At 49.9% G+C, this 23,200-nt stretch overlaps 2 protein-coding genes across 2 annotated transcripts; one reads left to right on the top strand and one right to left on the bottom strand.

The window, feature by feature from the left end:
- Positions 1 to 2,417: 2,417 nt before the first annotated feature.
- LOC135233705 (WD repeat-containing protein on Y chromosome-like) lies at positions 2,418 to 15,332 on the bottom strand. The gene is made up of 23 exons (XM_064297505.1): positions 15,101 to 15,332; positions 14,796 to 14,938; positions 14,422 to 14,537; positions 13,886 to 14,084; positions 13,497 to 13,620; positions 13,035 to 13,116; positions 11,660 to 11,775; positions 11,316 to 11,386; positions 10,459 to 10,589; positions 10,176 to 10,243; positions 9,801 to 9,949; positions 9,104 to 9,241; positions 8,061 to 8,165; positions 7,714 to 7,941; positions 7,408 to 7,478; positions 5,440 to 5,644; positions 4,983 to 5,042; positions 4,501 to 4,584; positions 4,150 to 4,263; positions 3,830 to 4,045; positions 3,440 to 3,604; positions 2,870 to 3,041; positions 2,418 to 2,551 (listed from the first exon to the last, which is right to left on the bottom strand). The coding sequence occupies exons 1-23, from the start codon at positions 15,330 to 15,332 to the stop codon at positions 2,418 to 2,420; spliced, it is 3,123 nt and encodes a 1,040-aa protein (XP_064153575.1).
- A 1,540-nt stretch (positions 15,333 to 16,872) lies between these two features.
- ckap2l (cytoskeleton associated protein 2-like) lies at positions 16,873 to 23,200 on the top strand. The gene is made up of 9 exons (XM_064353432.1): positions 16,873 to 17,084; positions 17,892 to 17,958; positions 18,377 to 18,443; positions 18,676 to 20,072; positions 20,462 to 20,657; positions 21,058 to 21,213; positions 21,433 to 21,508; positions 21,657 to 21,840; positions 22,337 to 23,200. The coding sequence occupies exons 1-9, from the start codon at positions 17,045 to 17,047 to the stop codon at positions 22,626 to 22,628; spliced, it is 2,475 nt and encodes an 824-aa protein (XP_064209502.1). The 5' UTR covers positions 16,873 to 17,044; the 3' UTR covers positions 22,629 to 23,200.

The following is a 23,200-nucleotide window of genomic DNA, read 5'->3' as shown; positions in this document are numbered from 1 at the left end:
TTGTGTGTTGATATTGTTACTTTATACATTGTGAATACCATATTAGATGCATATTTCAGTGGTGTCCCTTGCAAGTTGTCAGTTTGGCCTCCATATGGGGGGGGTGGTTTTTCAAAACCTTAAATCTGGATGGAAATCCGGAATCATCCATGTAATGGAATGATTGTTATTCTGATCCAGTATCATTTCTGCTGGGATTATTGATTATTTTCTGGTCTTTGAAAAAAAAAAAAAAAGAATAACGTTCGATCATTCTGGTCGATCATTCTATAAAACGGTGAAGATCCAGATCCTGGTTTGAATAAACACCCGCCATCTGCTGGGCAGGTAATGTAACTACAATTCATTATCCAAGTGGGTGATGATAATTTTGGAAATGGGCAGGGATATTGTTAAGTGTCATTAATGGTTTAAAGATTTATTAAGATGAGCATCTTTAGTTTAATACACGTTTGTTTCAGGGTAAAGAGCGTTTCGTATTGCTGTCAGTTCACTCTGATTTCTTTAAATTCACTTTCTCCCAGCGAATGGTCACTGCAGATGGGTTGGACCCAGGTTATTTCAAATGTTAATTTAATATTTTGCTATATTATTAATCACAGGAGAAAATGTGTGTGGGTGAATATAAACAGGAAGGGCTGGGGAGAAATGGAGAGATGTAGAGAGAGAGAGAGGTCAGAAGATGGATAGATGTAGAGAGAGAGAGGTTTGGAGATGGGTAGATGTGAGAGAGAGGCCAGGAGATGGAGCGATGTAGAGAGTGAGAGAGTCCCGGAGATGGATAGATGGATAGATGTAGAGAGAGAGGTCTAGGCCTGGAGATGGATAGATGTAGAGGGAGGTCTAGGCCTGGAGATGGATAGATGTAGAGGGAGGTCTAGGCCTGGAGATGGATAGATGTAGAGAAAGAGGTCTAGGCCGGGCCGGGGTCGCTGTCCTTGGGCTGCGGCTTGGTGGGACAGGGCTTCTTGCGGCATTTCTGTTTGCTGAGCGCCTCGCTGTCCTCCTGGGCCTTGTGCTGCTTCTTCAGCGTGTCGGGCATGGTGACCAGCGGCACGGGCAGCAGGGGCGAGCAGGGCAGGAACTTGCTGACCCTCGTCTGCAGCGCAAACGCAAACGCAAACGCGCGTCAGGTAAAGGCTTGTGTAATTCCCGCCTCCCCAGCCCCTGGCCCCACCCCCAGCCCCGCCTCACAGTCCCTGGCCCCAACTCCCAGCCCCTGGCCCCACCCCCAGCCCCGCCCCCCAGACCACGCGCCACAAACCCCACCACCTGGCCCCACCCCCAGCCCCGCCCCCCAAGTCCCTGGCCCCACCCCCACCCCCACCATTTTGTCATGCCTGCTAATATGGTAATGTTGTGTAAAAGGCGCAGATACGAGCCTTGGTCACCCCGCAGGAAATGACTGTGTGAGAAACGGCAGCGTACAGATAGTGATGTCATCAGAGTTGCCTGGAAACGGCGCACTCACCACTTCGTGGCAGCTGCTGGACGTCGGGAGGTCGAGGTGACCGGGGAGTCTGAGGTGCGTCACTTTCGGCTTGTAGGCTTGACCCAGAATTTTGCTTTCCTGGATGAAACATGACGTACATTTCACACATTACCTATTTTCATCCAAAAAACCAGAGGAGGTGTGTGCTCCTGCTCTCCTCTCTCCAGGCTCAGAGGAGGTGCGTGTTCCCGCTCACCTTCCCCTTCTCCTGCCACTCTCTCCAGGTCTCCTCCACCTTCTTGCTGCAGTACTGGGTGATGCACAGGTCCGGCAGCACGTCCGTGGACTTCAGGTCATGGTCCTCGCCTGGCTGACCGTCTGCTGCTGCGGCTGGGGCAGGAGGAGCCACAGCAGGAGCTGCAGCAGGAGGTGCACCAGGCGCAGGAGGACCAGGAGGAGGTGCGCCAGCCGCAGGAGGAGCAGGAGGAGGTGCACCAGCAGCCCCAGGAGCTGGAGCACCTTCATAACTGAGCGTTCGGTGGAGGAGCAGAGACAACCAGCATTAATGAGAGAACAGCATTTAGCTGAGGAAAGAGGAAACACTTGGCACAAAAAAATAAGTAAAAGAACTGGAAGCTTGGCCTGAAATCCCTTTGTGTACTTCACTGGAATACAGCCCCCAGCCCCCCGCCCGCCCCAGCCCGCCCCAGCCCCCAGCCCCCAGCCCCCAGCCCCCCAGCCCCCAGCCCCCGCCCCGCCCCCGCCCCCGCCCCCAGCCCCCAGCCCCCAGCCCCCAGCCCCTCGCCCCAGCCCCCCCAGCCCTCCAGTCCCAGCCCCCCAGCCCCCCAGCCCCCCAGCCCCCAGGCCCCAGCCCCCAGCCCCCAGCCCCCAGCCCCGCCCCCGCGCCCCCGCCCCCAGCCCCCAGCCCCCAGCACCCAGCCCCCCGCCTCCCGCCCCCAGCCCCCCAGCCCCCCAGCCCCCAGACTCACGGCTCCTCCGGATTGCCATCCTCGTCCAGCTCCTTGGACTGGGCGGCTCCCAGCCTCTTCAGGTCTGCCGGCAGCTCCGCGGGGAAGGTTTCGGGGTCTTCCACGCGCCACCGCACCTGGCCAAATGTCCCTGGAAACAGAGGGGCACAGGTACGGGGGTTACCTGGGGTCCCGGCAAAATTCCCAAACCGGCTCTCTGAGCCTAACCCACCTAACCGCCCCCCAGCTTCACCGCCTCGTTAACACCCAGCCTCAGCTCACACCGCGTGTTCTGCTCCAAAATGGCCGCCGTGCCTCGCCCAGGTAGGGCGTTCGGAAAACCACAAACTCGACAGTGGAAAGGAATATTTTCCATTTCACTCTTTTTTTTCAGACGTTAACAGTCCTCGGGGGCTCGCTGAAACAGAAGTACCCAAAAGGCGACAGTTCTGATGCCCTCCGGTCTGACCTATGTACGTGCCGGAGACCGTCCACAGGCGCACGTTGCAGTCCAGGCTGGCCGTGATGATCAGGTCCAGGTGCTCCACGTACTCCAGGTGTATGACCCTCCTCAGGTGGCACTGCCAGGAGGTGAGCAGCTTCGGGGGGGCGACGCGGATCCCCAGTCCGTCCCACTCCTGCTACGGACAACCACACTGTCTGAGATTCATTAATTACGTCTGAAAAAATAATCATATGACTGGGCTCCAGCCTTTGTTCTCAGTGTTGTTGTCAGTGTTTCCAGTGTCTTCGATTGGCAGAAAACAAGGACAACATAAATACAAACCTGACAAATTTAGAACTTGCTTTCAATATGTTACATGGAATAATATTCCATAGACTAAGAGGGCTCATTCAGGCTTTTGACATTAGGACAATTTTTTTCTCGCAGAGAGTAGTCAATGTGTGGAATAGCCTGCCAGGTCATGTCGTAGAGGCAGAAACTCTGGGGCTTTTCAAGACCAGGCTTGATACAGTGTTAGATACTGTCTAATCTGTAGGTAATCAGAGCACTAGGTACAACTTAGTCTGGAATGTTATGACTCTTCACCTCTGTCTCCCCCTCCTCCATCATCACATTCATCAACATCCTTAGCCCCTCCTCCTGGCTGTCATTGGGCAAGAGGCTGGGCGCGCCCCCTGTCTCCTTGGTGACCATCTTTTCGTCGGCCATGCTGCAGCAGTAGTCCTCGATGTCCCACAGCTGGTGGAGGACAGAGTGCACACTGTTCAGCTGTGCTATATAAATGCGGTCCATTTACCATTAAACAACAGCAATGACAGTGCATCCATAATCGGAAATATACACGCTGTCCCCCTGCAGTTTTGTTTAGTGAACACCCGTGTCCCGTTTGGATTTAGAGCGAAAGACCCTGACAGCCCAAAGTGCCCCCGATCCGGACTGAAAGCCCCCCCCCCGAAGGCTCACCGCGATGAAGCCGTGGCTGTCCCCGGTGAGCAGTATCCGGTCCGCGGGGTCGGTGGACATAGCGCTGATGGTGGCGTCGTATCCTCGGGTGGGTTTGAACTTCCCCAGCAGCCCCCCCTGGTCGCAGACGGACCACGCGTACACGTAGCCGTCCACCGTGGTGGTCAGCAGGATCGCCGTGTCGGCGCCGGGGGTTCGCGTGCCCAGGAACAGTGCCTGGGGTGGTGGAGGGGTTAAGAGTGGAGCATCATGGGTACTGTAGTGTGCTCGTTTGTAGTCCCGTTCGGGCCTGGGAAAGTGGGCGGTGCCTGCCCCCGTACCTTCTCCACGGCCATGGTGGGTTTGGCCAGCTCCTCCGGGCTGAGGAGATTGAGCGGCTCCTCCTCCACCTCCTCCTGGCCTCCTTCCCTCCCCTCAGCATCCATGCCCTCGTCCTGCAGCAACGCGAGTATGATGTCATCAAGGTCGGAGTTCAACAGGAAGGTCAAAGGGTCTAAGCCGTACATTTGGAAGTGGGACTTTATCCCGTTATGTCTAATGGCACAATCTGCTACAGTACAGTCGACGGCTTGAACAAATACCCATTTGAACCAGCAGAGGGCGCTTTCTGAATTACACCAACAGGATCTGGTGGCCTAATTTTTGGAGGGCGGTGTTTGGGGGTGCCATACCTGCACCACCGGCTCTATCTGACCGCTGCTGGCCCGTGATCCTGACCGTTTTGGGGTCCCTCGTCTCTGTGGACTAGCTCTCTCCTTCATCGGAATCAGTTAAAGGAAAAGCAGACAAAAGGAGGAATATTTACTCTCAGGACTGGAAAAAATGGCTGTCCAATGCACTGGGTAAGTGCACTAAACTGCCACCATTTCACTGCATGCATGAGCGAAGCAATGTTGGGACAGTGTGTGAATGAATGAATGAATGAATGAATGAATGGATGAATTTATTTATTTATAAGACAATTTAAATAAGAAATTTCATAGCACTGCATCATCACAGCAGTCCTTCAAAAATTGTTAAAGACAGAAGCACAAAAAAAGTCAACAGGCTTATTTCCATTGTGGTAATCTAACCTTCAAACACAGACATGACAAAACAACAACAGCCAATCCAAGACAATATAGGTAATCCAAGATAATACAGTTTACTGAACCTGGGCCTGCTCCACCTGCTTCGGGGTCCCCCTCCTCGGCTCGGTGGTTTTGTCCTTTAACTGGATCGCCGGGTGGACAGCAGATGGGAGGGAAAGGAAATATTAAACGTTTTTAGCACCGGGAAAAAAAACACAGAGGGTCCCAGTGTATGTGTGCTGGTGCCTCTGGGCACTCATAGTCAGACTGTTTAGAAAATGGCCGGCCAAAAGTGACTTCATACCTTAATAAAAGATGCAGAGGCAAGAACAGATGAATAGATTACAATTATGATTGGTGGATTGGTGGGCAGTGTCATTATTGATAATAAGAATAATAATAATGATGAAGCACCTTTCATACAAGGATACGGGCAGGTCAAGGTGCTTCACTGTTGAATAAAATAAGGGTGAAATCTGCTGTTGAACAAATGGATGTAAAGGTTGGGGGGGGGGGGAGGTGGGGGGGGGGCTCTCTCACGGAATCGAGCAGCAGGGGCCGCGGACTCTGGCTGGCGTTGAACCAGCACAGCGGCTCCTCCGTCCCCGTGTTCCACACGATGATGTCACCGTTGTGGGAGGCGGTCACCAGCATCTTGTTGCCGTAGGCGTCCATGGAGTACACGTCCTCGGTGTGGTAGCGCTTCCACAAGCTGTACTCCATCTTAACCTCCTTCTGGATATTTCTGCATCACCATGGGAACGGGGGGGGGGGTGGGTCGTTATGGCGATTGTGCCCCGCAAAGGTTAAGACCTTAATTATTAGGAAAAGCTTGAGTTCATTCCAGTCAATTCAGTTATTTAAATTCAAGAAAAGTAGAGAAATTCAGTTCATGAAATAAATTTTAAAAATATCATAACTTCAATGACAATTCAGTTCAACTGAATTTCAACTAAAGCCGCGTTTCCACCAAAATTACCCCGAACTTTCAGTCCCAGGAACTACTTTACCAGGAACTAAAAGGTTCCTTCAGCCAATGGTTGTCTGCGTTTCCACCGGGGTCTAAAGTACCGCGAAGATTAGGCAAATTAGCCCACTGACGTTGTCGTCGGTCCATCTGTCATATGATTTTTTCTGTAACCCCATACTACCACCGAAGTAGCCTACATTATTTTCTAATAACCGGGACAGCCCGGAGGGGTTTATTCCACTTATATACAACGGGTTACCAACAATGACTATATATGGTTACTTTTGTATTTATTGATTTTCATATATCCTCTCAAACACATTCATTAACAGCAGAAAACATGCACACGTTGTAAACAATTTGCTGTTTTATTACTTTCTCGTCGTCAATTCCATATAGGCTAATCGCAAAATGACAAGAATAGAACGAAAACTCGGACTTGCGTGAAAATGTAAATTAGTAGTGGTACAGCCACCGTTTGCTTTCCTTCGAAGTTAGGCTACTGCTAGCCGAGCAGCGAAGTGTGCCCTCCAGATGCGAACCATGCACCATAAATGAGTCCATAGTCTTCCTGGTCTTTTCGTGGAATTGAAAAATGGCAGTAAAATTGAGTAAAACTACGACAGTCTGAAAAAGCTAAAGGGAAGATTACTAGAATTAACCTGTTATTTTACCCGGATAAAAAGTGCGGAAGGTGATTTCCAGTTTGCTTGTACTGTATCACCAATGTTAATTATGCAGAACTACCGCATACCTCACATAACTGTATCAAACGTTTTGAGTCAATTACAACGGGCTAACAAAGAAAATCCGGAAGAAAATATTCAGCAACCGAATTAATCCGTTTGAATGTTTTGGTAGCCTACGTAATATGCTGTCCCAGCACGAATTCTTAGCATTTTATAAAACGAATACTAAAGCAAGAAAAGAACAGAAGAGCACACGTTATAATTCCAAGACGTTGACAGGCTATAACCAAAAGTAGGCTACTGCGCCGCATAACATACAAGTTTGATTTGAAGTTATTATGAAAATAAATTGGTTTGCCGCTGCATATTTGGGAACATGGCGGGTAATGGCGGAAAATAAATACAACACAAATGCTACGAGTACTCGACCAATCAGAAATGTCCAGCGCTGAAAGCTCCACCCAAAAGGTTCCTGTACTTTCGGAAAGTACTACCCCCCGAGCAGGAACGTTTTGGGGGGTAAAACAAAGCCCCCAGAACTAAATTTAGACCCTAGTTCCTGCGGTGGAAACGCACTGAGTTCCTCAAAAGGTTCCTAGTTCCGGGGTATAGTTCCTGCGGTGGAAACGCGGCTTAATTTACTGAATTTAAATGGCATTGACTCCAAACCTGGCTTATGGACACCTTCCCTGCAGATCTGTAGCCACTGTCTGTGTTAGGAACAGCCATGTGACCCTGGATATGTTGGGTACTGGCCGTAAGTGTGTAAGTACGTGCGAGCGCCTGACTTCACAGGGCTGTGTCCTCACTAGGCCTGCACAACATGGCCAGGGCGTGTACTGTACTTGCTTGTAGCAGATGACGCGCTTGCTCCAGCCTGCCATGTAGATCTTGTTGTTGAAGTGAAGAATCCCTGTTACCTGAGAGGCGTATAAACAATAAGCAACGCTTCCCGGAAGACACCGTAAGATATATAAAAACGCACAAAGCCCTTCCAGGTCGTGCTCATCACAGATGAACAGTAGCACCTTCCTGCCTGTGTTAATCTCTAATATTGCGAGTTTGAATTTTGTCAGCATTGAGAATAAAATGTTGTGTGTGGAGAACAAGCCCCTGGGGAGGGGGAGGGGGGGGGTGTGTTGTGACTTTCGACACCTCGTTTCTGTCCAGCACGGGGAGCTTCAAGAGCAGCACCCCGTTGTTGAAGTTCCAGAGGCGCACCATCCCGTCGTTGGACCCCGTGAGGAGGCGGCGCTGGGGCCCGTCGAACGCCATGGCGGTCATCTCCATGTCCAGGTTCGGGGACGTGTGGAACTCCATGGCCTTGTCCCCCGTAAGGATGTCCCAGACGCAGACCACCCCGCTGTAGCACCCGCTCACCACCTGGGTGGGGGGCGGGACAGGTGAGTCGTTATTTTCGGTTTGCCTGTCCTCGCGATGGTGGCCCCAACTTCCACTTTGAAGGTACTGAAGCTTAGTGCTGCCGAGAGCATTTAGCTCACCTGTTTGAAGTGCGCGTTGTAGAGAGCAGCGCATACGGGGTCTTTGTGCGTGCTCTCCTTGAGACGCGCGTTGAGGTCTTCCATCTCTCCCTGCAGAACGCCCATCTACACGATACACACACAGGTGCACACACACACGCACACACACACACACACGTGCACACACACACACACACACACACATACCACTGTGCTGAGCATCTTCCCTGTCTGAGAGCACAGGATATTTCAGTGTCTGACACAGGCTTGCTGTGTGGTATTACACAGTCCAACAGTATGACAGGTTCAGTGGACAGAGCGCCTGTGTGGACTGTGCATGCTCACATAATTACTGCACAGCAGAACTGGGAACAGGAAAAAAAAGGTTTCAGGGGAGTATGGGAATGACTCTAGCATAAGGTGTTCAACAGCGATAGAGGGACAAGAGAGAGGGTGGCAAAAACATCAGACTTAACACTGACATAACTCCCAGGAACTGAACACATGCACACCGACGCAGCGCGGGCTGTGGTGATTGGGTGCGTGGTGAGAGCGGGCTGTGGTGATTGGGAGCGTGGTGAGAGCGGGCTGTGGTGATTGGGTGCGTGGTGAGAGCGGGCTGTGGTGATTGGGAGCGTGGTGAGAGCGGGCTGTGGTGATTGGACGCGTGGTGAGAGCGGGCTGTGGTGATTGGGTGCGTGGTGAGAGCGGGCTGTGGTGATTGGGAGCGTGGTGAGAGCGGGCTGTGGTGATTGGAAGCGTGGTGAGAGCGGGCTGTGGTGATTGGGTGCGTGGTGAGAGCGGGCTGTGGTGATTGGACGCGTGGTGAGAGCGGGCTGTGGTGATTGGGCGCGTGGTGAGAGCGGGCTGTGGTGATTGGGTGCGTGGTGAGAGCGGGCTGTGGTGATTGGACGCGTGGTGAGAGCGGGCTGTGGTGATTGGGCGCGTGGTGAGAGCGGGCTGTGGTGATTGGGTGCGTGGTGAGAGCGGGCTGTGGTGATTGGGCGCGTGGTGAGAGCGGGCTGTGGTGATTGGGTGCGTGGGCGGGGTCGCGGCAGACGCACCAGGCTGGTGGCGATCACCAGGGTGTTGGTGTCGCGCATGTAGTGGATGGCGGTGACGGGCGGGCGGCCCATGGGTATTTCGCTCGGCCGGATCTTCTGGAGGCAGGTGTAATCCTGGAGGTCCCAGACGCGCAGGTTCTACGCCCAGGAACAACATAAGGAAACATTAAGGAAATGTTAAGGAAACATTAAGGAAACGTTTCGTACTATGTTTTGCAAAAAAAAATAAGAACTGATTGAGAACATCAATTTTAAGTTCTCAATCAGCTCTTTGTAGTGCCAGAGTCTAATTTTGTTTTGTTCAATTACATTTATTTAAATGAGAATTTTAAATTAGTATGTCCTAGTATTAATGTTAATAAAAGCTTTTATTAAGAGCAACTTGCACAGCCCATGTTTAGATAGTTATACGTTCCCTAGGTATACCTGAATGCTTGCTTGCAACCTTGTTAAAGAGTACAACTAAGACTCGAAAATATAAAATATAAAATTTAAATTTAAATTCAGCTACACAACTGCTAAACCGTACTGCATCCACACAGGATGAGACGCTTTGGTGCCTTAACCTACAAGTACTCCACTTGATTAACCTCCACAGACTCCAGTAGTAACTGTGGACAGTCGGGGGGAAAAAACTACAAACATGGAGAGACAGACAGGCTGCTGTTTACCATACGGGCCACCCTGAGGAGCTGACCTTGTCTTTGGAGAGGCTAATGACCTTCTTGTCCCTGCCATTGACCACAATGTCTGTGATGACGGACAAGTGACCCTCCATTCGAGAGCAAGCCCTTTTGGTCACATAGGGGTTCCAGACCCTAACGATTCTGTCAGATCCCCCTGTCACTGCAGGACACACACACACACACAAATACGCACACACACATATTCACACACACACAGCACTGCTTTCTCGTTATTCCTTGTAAACAAATGTCTAGCAATAAAGCACAGCTTTAACTGTGACGCGATCATCATGACAATGAACTCCTGGCTCAATTGGCGATTTTGCTCTTGCCAGCCATAACAAAGACTGCTGTCCTAACCACCGTATTCCTTTGCGGCATCTTACCCAGAATGCTCAGCTCCGGGGAGTAATCGAAGCACATTATTCCCTTTGGCAGTTTAAAGATGGAGTGGCTGTGGGTGAGAAGAGGGAGGAGACACAGGAATGAGGAGCGCACCAGGCACGTTCCCTCGTTTTAAACTCCACCGAATTTCTTCAGGAAAATCCGCGGGCACGGCAAGGCCGCCCAGCGACTCTAACAAACTCGACAGCGTAGTTCACGGCAGACAGACCCGCCGACACGCGCCGGGGTCTGAAATCGAACCGCGCGAAAATAAAAAGAACTCACTGGACTTCGCTCTTGTGCGAGTCGGGCACTCTGGTCAGCACCATCGCTGTCCTGTCGAACGCGGCGCACGCAGCGACGACGTTTAGCTTGGCGAGGAAGCGGATCTGCTGGCAGGTGCACCCAAGGATGGCCTAAATCGCACAGGAAAGGACAGAGGCACGGGGAGGGGGGGAGGCAACAAAGAGACAAAAAGAGAAAGAATTACAATAAGAGATTGGGAATGAAAGCAGAGAAAGAAAGAGAAACCAAAACAGGAGAAAAGAGAAGTCAGGGTGTCAGGTGTGCATTGGCTCATTATTAGATTGTAACTGAATAACATTCACACTGTTGAACTCTTTACTTTAATGCCAAGATGCTCAACTGAACATTTTCCTGCCAACTGCCATCAGGTATTTCAATGATTGTGAAGCCAGTGGAAGAGGGAAATAGTAATATTGTTTATTAAGATTGAATTGTTGACAGTCCTGTGTAATCTGTCCTGTGCCCATGGTGTGCAACTTGGGCTATTGTAATTATTGTGTCTTTGTAATTCTATCTATGTTTTTATTGACAAATAGATTTCCCTGTCAAGATTAATCAATCAATGAATGATTCAATCAATAAATCAAATAACTGTTGCCTCCTTGCTGAATAGCTTGTGAAAGGCTGAAAACCGTCAGAAAGCATCAGTGAGCTACTATAGCAAAGACAAATCTCATGTCTTGCTCCTGAAGGAATTTCATCCAAACCTTGATCATCAGGTAGTCCTGCTGAGTGATGAACGGTCTATTACGCAATCATTAAATAACCACAATGAGCAATTAGCACTAGCCCCGAGATTAGCTTTCATTTTTGATTGAAAAAAGCATGCTACTTACCACTTTGAAGCAGAAGTGATTGTGGGATTTGTTTTTCAGCAAGTCTGCCATGGCTATGTGACAGTTGCTCCCTGGAAAGAAAAGAACAAATAACCCGATTCAATCCGCTGTTTGATAAGCTCATATTGTTCTTCAGTTTGCCCTGGCAGTGATCAGACATTCAAAACTTGGAGTCTCCTTTTAGGGTTACGACACCTCTGCGGCCTAACGCTTGGGCTACTGAAAACAAAAGCATCCCTAAATTTCTCTACTTCAAGTGTGATAGAGGACTTTAAACTGTTTTTCAGCTGTTTTCATGGACACCCCTTCCTCGCCCCTTTTTTACGAGGCTTGGGGAACGGTACCGGTCTTGGAGGTCCGTCGGTTGAAGATGCCGTTCTGGACGACGTCGCGGGACGTGAAGATGGTCACGCAGCCGCTCACGTCCCCGACGGAGAACACGGCTCGTTTACCGTCGGACCTGCCGGAGACACAGGCACACACACAGCTCAGAGACACACAGCTCAGACACACACACAGACCCCAGTAGACACACACCCGACGATCTCAGACACACACACTACCCACCTAGACACACACAAGCTCAGAACACACAGCCACCACTCAGTAGACACACATAACACTGCTCAGACACACACACCCCAGACACACCTGGACACAGCTCAGACACAAGCTCAGACCCACTCGACCACCAGCGGGACACACAGCTCAGACACACAGTCACACCCCAGACAGAGACACACTACCACCCCGCAGACACACACAGCTCAGACACACACAGCTCAGACACACACAGCTCAGACACACACAGCTCAGACACACACAGCTCAGACACACACAGCTCAGACACACACAGCTCAGACACACACACCCCAGACACACACAGCTCAGACACACACAGCTCAGACACACACAGCTCAGACACACACAGCTCAGACACACTCAGCTCAGACACACACAGCTCAGACACACACAGCTCAGACACACCCAGAACACACAGTCAGACACACCACCAGACACACACAGATCAGACACACACACCCCAGACACACACAGCTCAGACACACACACCCCAGACACACACAGCTCAGACACACACACCCACACGTCAGACACACTCCTCAACACACCAGCTCGACACACCCCCAGACACACACACGCTCAGACACACACTCGACCCAGCTCAGCACCACCCAGACACACACACCCCAGACACACGCTCAGACACACACAGCGACAACCAGCTCAGACACACTCATCAGCCACCTCAGACACACACACCAGACCACACAGTCACACACTCAGCTCAGACACACACAGCTCAGACACACTCAGCTCAGACACACACAGCTCAGACACACACACCCCAGACACACACAGCTCAGTGACGACTCTTCTGTTGAAGCGCCGCTCGTTCTGACAAACAAGAGCAATCCAGACAGAGATTTAAAGACCCTGTGCAGTCAGAATCACCATTCTTTAGCCGTTACTAAAAGAAGAAACCAAAGGAAAGAAATTCTATGATGCCATTTTTTTTAACCCAGTAAGCAACAAAGTTCTTATACTGTCATGAGGATTGAAGATTTTTCTTTTGCTCATTTGGAGATCGTGTCTATTCAAAAAGGCACAATATCCCTTTCGAAAGGATAGAAAAAGGATTAAATAAAAGGCACTGTGAAGGAATTTAAGGAAGCAGACAGACTCCAGCAGAGGCCTCACCAGTAGTCCATGACCGTCACAGGCTCCACCCCGGTCAGCGTGAACGCGATGGTACACTTCCTGGCGCTGATGTCATAGAATTCTGATGGTAGTCACGCACAGGTCAGTGATAGTTCAAGGAGGTGTGTACAAACATGACTGTGCTCAGAGCTAGCCCAGCCTAGAAGGGGACATAAGCAGCTGCCTGGCTACAGGCTCGGCCTGGCCCTGACTGTGCTCTGAATCTGCGTTGCACAATGTTTCTTAAAGTACAAAACAACTGGGAAAGTACAACGCTGTGGGCTAAAGTACAGCGAGATGCAGCTTGATATAAAGCTTCTGGATACACAGTTCATATACAGACAGGCAACAGCGTGCATTGATTGAGAAATGTCGGTGCATCCAGGATGTGGGGAGGCCCTTTCTTTTAAATATGAGCAGATTAATTCCTGGTGGTGTGAGAAGGCACAAAAACTCACACACCTAAATGGTTGCTGGTGGAGGAAATGGCCAACAGGTCAACGTTTCTCATGCAGATCATGTGCGTCACCCAGATCTTCTGATACAGCACGGCATGGGCTTGCTTCAGATCGTCCAGCTGCCGGGTTCAGGAAGAATTATCATAATTATTCTTTAAGTACCAGTCAGTGTGCCCCTTAACCTCTTAGTGACAAACCAAGTCCCTCCTTGAGCTTCAGCCATATTACATTATATTACATTATATTAGATTTATTTGGCAGACGTTTTTATCCAAATCGACATACAATAAGTGCATACCGAAGGTCATAGCCATGAACACATTGAGTCCAGTTCACACAGTAAGCACAGGCGATAGGATATTTACCTGTGACCAGCCTGGGCCCACCGCTCACCTTCAGAGTGTACATGTGCTTCAGGTTCTCGGTCCAGTAGCTGAGCTTGCCGTCCTGCGTGATGGACATGTACTGGCCGGGCTCGATGCGGGTCTTTCCCATGTCGTCGCCCCAGCCGCCCGAGGCGACCTGCTCCTCCTGCGCCTGAGGGTGCTTGAAGGGGTAGAACTGCAGCCCCACGACGGCCTTGCTATTGGACCTGTGAAGGGGGTCCGGGCACAGACACTCGCGGGGGTAAAAGGAGGTGCGTTGGAACGGTTAAGAAATGTGGCTTGAAAATTGAAGAGATGGGAGGTTCATGTACCAGGACGGGTGTTTCTGTTGCGGTTTCTTGCACAGGCAACTAAGCAGAATTGTTTTAGGAAACAGCTAGCGGTACGATTGTGCAATATGCAAAAATAATGTAAACTCTTTCTGTTGTTCTGGCTAAGTAAATCTGCTAAGAAAATAAACTGCAATGAACCAACACTTGTCAGGACCAATTCGAGAATCTTTAGCTATCGCCAACTTGCTAGCAGTTTTGTGCTCAAGGTTACCTTTGCATAGACTCCCGCAGGATCTTTATATGTTCTGGAAAGTAGGAGCGTCTGAGAGACTTATGCATGGAGTCTCTTGCTTCATTCTCCAGCAGTAAGTACATCTTGAACTCCTCCTGCACACAAATGTGTTCACAAATACAGAAAAAAGGTATTGTGTATTATAAAAATGAAAATAGATTCTCACATTTTAATTATGCATTTTTATAATGATATACTGTGTGTCAAATTGTTTAAATGGAGTTGGGGATCTTTTGTTCCGACCCTCGCGCTACTCCCCTGGAAATCCAAAACATTTGGGAAGTGCTGCCCTTAATTAATTGTGTGTGAAATAATAATAAAATATAACATGAGACCGGAAAAAGCAAACCTACCCAAAAGACTTTGCCGTCGCAGTTGGCATCCACCTTCATGAACATGACGTTGAGATCCTCATCGTTGGCATTGACCCCGATGTTCCTCATGACCTCCCGGAACTTTGCCATATTTAGGCCTGTGAGAGGTGCAAGAAGCCCAGGGAGTGGGTGAGTGAGTGAGTGAGTGAGTAAGTGAGTGAGTGAGTGGGTGAGTGAGTTAGAAGAGAGAAGAAAAATATGCTAGCACTTTTATGCTTCCAGACAGTAACAGAAAAACATTTGTGGTGTGGAGCTGGGGAAGGGTTTGGATGGCCCATACTGACTTTCGTGAACTTTGAAATTGGGATCGTGGAACACCGCTTCGAGGAGGCTCCGGTGCTTGTCCTTGTTTTTGGCCTCGATGGGGCATTTCCCCCGATTCTCCACCAGCTCTGTGAGCTCGCTGCTCTTCGCCGGCTCAGCACAAGCATTTTGCTGCTCAGAGGGAAACGCGGGGTCTACTGTCACTCCATCAGGTTCATTTCCAGCATCGTTGATAGTCATGTGGATTACCATGGATACTGTCTCTACTATCCATACTATACCTGCTCTGTGTTAAGTTTCTGTTTGTCTCTGTCAGCGTTTACCCTAAGTAGGAATAAGAAAAGAGCAATAGTGACTAAAATGCAGGGTTAGGGAGGGTTCAGTCGACAGAGATTGCTCTCTAGTGACCCCCATCGGTAGGTCGGGTGCCTGTGGTCTGATTGCTAATGCTGCACATAAAATATCTCCCTACACCTGTCTGTCTGTGTAAGATTGGCAAGTGGACTTTGGCGTGAAAAGAAATATCTGGCGATGTCACACACATCAGGAGTGCGCATGAGAATGTCACATGAAAGGTAATTTATAAATACAGGTATCACCGACCAAAGAACGACCAAAGGATAATAAACGCAGGCAGCAGAATATGGAAGAATAGAGGGACGTAAACGAACCTACCCTCGATCTGGTGACTTCTTGACTGCGTTCCCATTACTCTTGTCCCCGGTTGTGCTTTCCATGACGGACAGACGTTAGGGACTTCTCAAGCAATATTTTGTAGGAACGATTATAATTCTGGACAATACTCCTGAAATAGAGTGAATAAAACCGCTTAAAGTTCCACCTATAATACTGTAATGGAGTAAGAGTCCTATAATTAATTTCATCAGATCATTTTATTTAGCCTACATCATCTTGAGAATTTTTGAGGGGCAGAATCAAGCTGACAATATCTGACTAAACTACATAAAAACTGTTTTATGCCCAAGTGTAATGAATGATTGATATGTTCTGTAGCCTAGAAACAGAGAATAAATATGTCCATGTACTGGTTTCAAGGAGAGGTCAATATTTTTTATATATCAGATTTGTGTATAGTTGTGGTTAATGACGTATGAAATATCACATTTTGAATTAGCCTACTATACAATAAGGTTAACACTAACAGGTATTCAGTTTTTCAGTGTAAATCCACAATTTGAGTGCAGTTGGTGGAATATATTTTTATTTTAACTTAAAATTAATACAACTAACTGTAACTTTAGACTTTGGGAGAGATTTCAAGGCTCAAACTCCCTGCAGCAAAAAGTTACTACCTGTCAGAATTCAAAATGTTATGACTTTTTAATATTTAAATTATTAAAATGATAAACATCTGATTAGTGTAGTATGGTGATTAGGAGACTGTGCCTGTAACCCTAAAATGTTGCAGGTTTGATTCCCACGTAGGACAAGAGCGTCTGCTAAATGCAAGTATGGTAGCTAAGCTATTTCTATTGCGACCTAAGTGGGTTACGAAATATAAACTGCCATCATTAGGCAACATTACATTATATCCAATGAACATTGTAGTTATTATTATTATAGTTTATGGTACTGTAGTTACCTGTATGAAGGCTTTACTTAAAACTTGGACCAAAATACCTGTTCAAAAATGCATGTTGTATACCGTGAACATTAATTAAAATCTATTTAAAATAATCGGCGTTACATAGTAAACTGAAGTACATAAATACGTGACGTAACCAAATGTTTCGTTCAAATTTTCGAACTAGCCAATAAAACAAAGGGGGCGTTGCCTATTGCGGCAATTTCGAACTAGTGATTCTTTGCTGGCAGTGTGGAAGTAACCGTAAAGATTTGTATCTACCGATAGACAGTTAGCAAACATTAGCTACACAAGTAGCTGCATTCCAACCGCACATCGGTAAAAAAATCTAATAGCTATTTTCAGAAATTCTACCACGATGAATGAGGATGATGCCGTTCGAAAACTTTCTCGACTGGGTATTTATTCTTTTTTGTTCGGATGCAACGATAGCGGCTAACTGGCTACTCGGTTAGCATCAGTTAGACTAGCTAGCTAGTTGGGTATGCGGTAGCATCTGGGTAATTAAATGATATGTCGTTTGGTGTGAAGAGTACTTATCTTTTCTGACAATTATGTTTTCCGCTGGTTTGTCATCAATCAGGTAGTCTAAATGTTAGCTAGCCAGCAAACTAACTAGCTCGCTACATTCATTGAAGTGAACATTCCGATGTTTCCTGGTAACTTTTGTTGTGGTTAATCGTATACAGTAAAGGTAGTTTGAGTCAGTCCATTGTTTTATAGTTTAAAGTGTGCATATTCGCACGTTGTACGTTCTCATGTCAAGTGATGTTGTGTCATGTCAAAAAAAATTTTTTTTAGCATTTCAGTTTGACATTTGCATGATGACCTAAACGGTGCGTGACTTGAGTCCATAACACTTATGAACACCCCAGTTATATTCCTCACCGCTAGGTTACCATGTTTATTCGTATCTGTTGCCATCATCAGTGCAAAGGAAGACTAGCTGTATCTAGTTAGCTACGTATATTAGACATATTAGATCGTAAATATGCGTAATGCCTTGCAAATGTGTGTGTGTTAACGTCAGCCAAGTCTGATTTGACAGACTGACTGATTTGTATTGGTTGGGTTTGTGCTGTTTTCCAGCGATTTTTAAAATCTTCTTGCAGTCTTGCGTCATGTCATTTAAGAGACCACGAAATGTTATACCTTTAAATGTCTTTTACAGCTAAAATGTTTTTTTCCCCCTCTTTGTCCCAAAGAAATGCGCAAGCAGAAGTTAATGGAGTATCTTGCAGCTAAAGGCAAACTGAAGCCTCCCAACTCAAAGTAAGCAGGATAAGCAAAGCTTGGCCAAACCCCGTTTCTGGGACCTTGCTGCTTACTTTATTATTATTCAAGAAGAGATAGGTATTTTCTGTTGCCCAGCTTTTAGCCAGAACTGATACAGACACTAGGCTATTCTTTCAGGATCATCACAGTCCAGGGTGTCTGAACACTACTGTTAAGGTGTTTTACAAGTACTCAGTTTTTTGCAGAATGTTTCATTGTATTCCAATGTGGAAACAAACCGTACCTTAGGTACGTGATAATTATGGAATGCCTGTCACTAAAGACTCCGTGCATTTAGATGAAGCGCCATACCATTGTTAGTGATGCTATGATGTTTGCCATTGTAGTTCATACATCCTGCTAAGGACATTTTCTAATTCGTTTTTTACCCCTCATACCTTGCATCTCCTCCCAGACCTTACCTGCGAGATGACACCATTAAACACAAAAGGCCAGAGGGAAGTTGTTCAAAAACCAGCAATGTAAGTACAGGTTTATTTCCCTTTTTGTTTGGGTTAGTCAAGTTTCTGTACCATGTACATGTGTGCGGTCACCATTAGTCTCTAGAGAATGTTTGTCAGTCTCTTCATATACCATGCATTGTATATAACCTTTTGTTTATGTTTAACATATCTTTTTCAGTTAGTCGTTCCAAGCAGATTACATGAAGTGATCCCATGCTGTGCAATGATATCATGTCATTGTCCATTGCAGGCTGCCGAGGGAAAAGAGAACCAGGGCAGAGAGCCTCCAAGGTTGCAGTTGGCTGAGAAGCCGAAGCCCCAGTCCTCCGCTGGAGCCAGCAGACAGCCTCTCTCTTCTTCTGCAAACGTTCTCGCCGCTCGTGCCCCCGAGTGCCCCCGCTTGCCTGCTCCAGCTGGCGCGTGCGCTGCTGCCACCGCCCGAGCGAAACCACAGCCCCCCCGCGCTCTTCCAGGCCCAGCTGCAGCCCTCAGAGCCACTAAAGCCTGCAGCGTGGCAGGTCCAATCAGAGCAGGCGCTCACACCGTGACATCGTCCAGAAATGGGCCCAAAGCAGCCACAACAGGGAGGACTGCCACAGAGTCCCGGAGTAGACCACGGCCCGTTCCAACTGCAGCGGCTTCTGGCAGAACTGTGCCTGCAGCATCTGCTTTAGCTAAAACGGTCCCCGCGGCAACCGCCCAGGCGAGGACACGCCCCAGCGCCGCCGCCACCCGGCCCGGATTGCACTCTGCCGGGCCGCGCCCCAGCGCCCTGTCGAAAGCATGCGGTAACACGGCGGTTGCCGCCAGGACACTCCCCAGCGCCAGCGCCCCGTTCAAAACGCGTTCCCGCGAGAGCGCCCCGGCCAGTACGGGCCGCGTCACCGCCGCCCCGCCGAGAACGGGCCCCGCTGCGACCGCCTCGTCCAAACCGGGCCCCGGTAAGGCCCCTCCGGCCAGGGGCCCCCCCGCTGTGCGCGCGCCTGCCCCAAAAGCCATTCCCGCCGAGGTCTCCTCCAAGAGGAGGTCCGCTCCGGGCCCCACGGGGCCCCAGACGCGCTGCGGGGCGCTCCAGCAGAGGGCTGCCGGGCCGGCGGGACGGGGCGGGCCTGTTTTGAGGAGCGCCGGGTCCAAACCCACGGAGCACGCTCAGTCTCTCCCCGCCAGGGCTGGGACTTCTCTGAGCAAACCCGGAGCCGAATCCGCCAGAGCCTCGGCACGCCTGGCCCAGCGCCCCTCCCAGCTGCCAAGGCCCGGCCCGAAAGCAGCCGCCCCCCAGCGGGGTCGGGCGGGCGGCCGTAGCCTAGCGACCGCCGGCCGCGCGGGCGACGCCGGGGAGGGGCAGCGGGTCACGGCGCTGCAGAGGGCGGTGCGCCAGGCCATGACCGAAATGCGGCGGGGGCAGCGGCTGGCCGGGAGCGGGGGGCAGGGGGAGAAGAAAGGAGACAGCGGCGATGTCGCTGCACCAAACGCGGCCCCCTCCACCGTGCCCCCCTCCACCGTGCCCCGCTCCGCCAGGCAGTCCTGCCAGCCCCTCCGGCCCGCGGACCTGAAGACTCCGCCGCGGACGGGGGGGGCGGGGCCTGACATCATTGGCACCGCCCCGCCCCGGGACAGGAAGATGACGACAGCGCAGGAGGAGAGGATGTGAGTTCCCCTGCGCGTTTACTGAGGGAGCCCGCCAGTGTGTCTGGGGTCTTAACTGTACTGAGTCTGACCTGTAAATCACCATAGAGGGAGAGGTGTTGGTGGGAGTGCCTGTATTAGTGGTTGTAGGTAATCCCTGTTAAATGCCCCCAGTATTAGGCATGATGAAAATGGATGGTAAAGTGATTGTGAAATGGAGTTTCTTCATGTAGACCTAGTCATGACTTTTTTTACAGTTCATTCTTGTCCTAAATGTAAGTAATGTACTGGTAACCCTTGGGCGTGAAACAAGTGGTTATTACTTATTGGGGGGGGAAAGAAAGGTTTCCGTTTTGGAAATTTTACTGGGTCATTTTCAGCCCTTTGATTTCCGTCGCTCCCTGTTACAGGCAGAAGCTGCAGGAGTGGCGCAGATCGAAGGGCATTTCGTACAAACGGCCGCCCATGCCTGTTCGCCCGCGCGCGAGGAAGATGGCCGCCACCCCCCAGCACTACTGGACCGCCATGGAGGAGGAGGAGGAGGCCCAGAGCCTGGTCTACAACATCGACCGCTCGCTCACCGACTGCGTTAAGCTGCTCCAGGAGGTAACGCCATCGATCGGCATTTCTGTTGTCCCTGTACCGTGTGTACCGTCTGTTACAATGGAGGTCTGGCTTGAGGTTTCATCACTGGAACAAATAATATTTTTTTGACCCGTACAGAATACTCAGTCATTAAAAGATCTGTATGACGCTTGTAAAACGTCAGATTTTAGTCTGAGCGACTGTAAATCCCTGTTAGAGACTGGATATACGGTTGCCATAACTGATGTGTGTGTGTGTTGCGTGTGTGTGTGTGTGTGTGTGTGTGTGTGTGTGTGTGTGTGTGTGTGTGTGTGTGTGTGTGTGTGTGTGTGTGTGTGTGTGTGTGTGTGTGCGTGTGTGTGGGTGCGTGCGTGTGTGTGTGTGTGTGTGCGTGTGTGGTGTGTGTGTGTGTGTCCCGTAGGGCTGCTGCTCAGAGCAGGTGCAGCAGGTGCTCTCTCGGGTGCCCATGGCGCAGAAGTTCGCCAAGTACTGGATCTGCCGCGCGCGCCTGATGGAGCGGGAGGGGGAGCTGGAGGTGCTCCCGCTGTTCGAGGAGGCCGTGCGCGTGGTGATGGAGGTGAGGGGATGTTCTTCAGCAGGATACCTGCAGGATGTGAGAAACGGATGTCTCCCTGAAATGGCATTGATGGTGATCAAGTTTTTTGAAATTGGGAATATGAGGAGACAGATGAACTGCAGTGTCAGTCCACAGTCAGCCTTTCTCCTGACCCTGAAACATGTCGTTTTTTTCTGAGGATTCTGGGATTCTGAGTTTTTCTCTCTCGCTCTCTCTCAGCCAGTGGACGAGCTGCGGGTCGTGGTGTTTGAGATTCTAAAGAAGAAGGAAGAAATGTCGGCTGAGGGAGTCGGAGGTCAGTGGGGCTTCAGATTCTCACAGATCCTGATCGTGTTTCTGACCTGGGCAGGAAATGTACTTTTTCATCCACTGGCCACAATCTAGTGTCATACGGCAGCTGTTGTGAATTTAAAACGGTTGATTTCATTTTTGGATTTTTAAAGGGTCTCCAAGTGCGTCCGAGGGTGAAGGAAAGAAGGGCGATGAGGAGGAAGAGGATGATGAGGAGGAAGAGGCCCAGCAGCCCGCTGCCGTCGACCCCATGACCCCCAGGGCCACGAGCGCTCTGATCTGTGGGGCGAAGGGCGGCTCGTCTGTGGTGAAGTACAAGATCACGGCTACGCCCGGGTGCGTCCCCGCCGCCCCTCGCAACGCCCAAAACGCCGCTGTCTGTAGCTTCATGAGCTAGAACTGAGAATTTATGGCCGTGGTCTTTAGTGAGGACTGCCTGCTTATGGACTAGGCCTCAAAGGCCCTGGCTAGGTACAGCTGGCTTTTATAGACCCCTTCAAAGTTTGTAGACAGTAATGACGTAACAAAGATGTAATGAAACAAAGTTGGCTACGTATGTGATTACGAGAAGCTACTAAGCTTCCGAGATTGGGCCAGTTATCTAGTAAGCTTACCCTACGAACAGGTGAAAATCTTCCAGTTCTGTACTTTATAACAGAGAGATCACGAAATGGCCCCCTGTTTAGTGACAAGATATAGAGCAAATTGCACTGTTAAACCCAGATTCTGTGATTTTGTCCGCGATTCGCTCATAACGGAAAGTAATGAGGCGCTAACCAAAGGTGCTCGCGCTGCATGCTAGCACGTAGCTGACGGCTGGTGTGCTGTGCAGGGGCCGGAGGAGCCAATCGCAGGAGCCCGTGACGCTTGACGGACAGGAGCTGCGCTTCTTCACCCCGGTGCGCCGCTCGGTGCGGATCGAGCGGTCGGCCCCCCGCTACCCCGCCGCTCTCCGGGAGCACGACCCCTGCGTGGCCTCCTTCCGGGACCTGCTGGCCGAGGAGGAGGAGGAGGGCCGAGGGGAGGAAGAGCGCGGCTCCCCGCTCTACGTCTACAGGGAGAACGAGGCGCTGAGGGACCAGGTCCAAATCCACCTGCAGTACACCTCCGGGCCTGGGGTGTGAGGGCTGGGCGGGGCTTAGACACACACTTTTACTATTGGTCAAGTATGAACCAATTAAAGGGTCTGTCACTCCTAAGCCACTCGGCTGCCTTCGTCAGTGGAAGCCCAGCCTGAAGGCCCGTGGCTGGTCATACAAGATAAGCAGGTCAAAATATACAGTTGGACAGTTACATTTGGTTAATATACGGTATTATAAGCCGGATACCGTTTTTAAACTTAGCTAGGCGCCATTTTCCACATCCTGTCCTAACAGCATGCCTAAGTGGTTTGGGGTGGAAGTGCTTTGCGGATGTTGGAAGTGCAGTTAAAGTGCATTAACGCCGCTATCTTACCCTATCCAGAGCATGAGTGCCACCCTGCTGCTTTGAATTCATGGAGCGATAAGCCAGCAATGTGTAAAATACCACAGTGTCCTGCTTCTTTTTTATGTTTTAAATGTAAATATGCTGTATGTAATTTTTTAAAAATGTATTTAAGCGTGTTATTATGGATGTCTTATTCGAACTGTTTTAAATGTGTCATTTGCCTTTGATGATTGTATTATTGGAGATGAATTAAAACTGGTTTGTGCAA

This window comes from Anguilla rostrata, chromosome 10 (assembly GCF_018555375.3).
Source record: "Anguilla rostrata isolate EN2019 chromosome 10, ASM1855537v3, whole genome shotgun sequence".
Lineage (NCBI taxonomy): Eukaryota > Metazoa > Chordata > Actinopteri > Anguilliformes > Anguillidae > Anguilla > Anguilla rostrata.
This window is presented reverse-complemented; position numbering and strand designations above follow the sequence as displayed.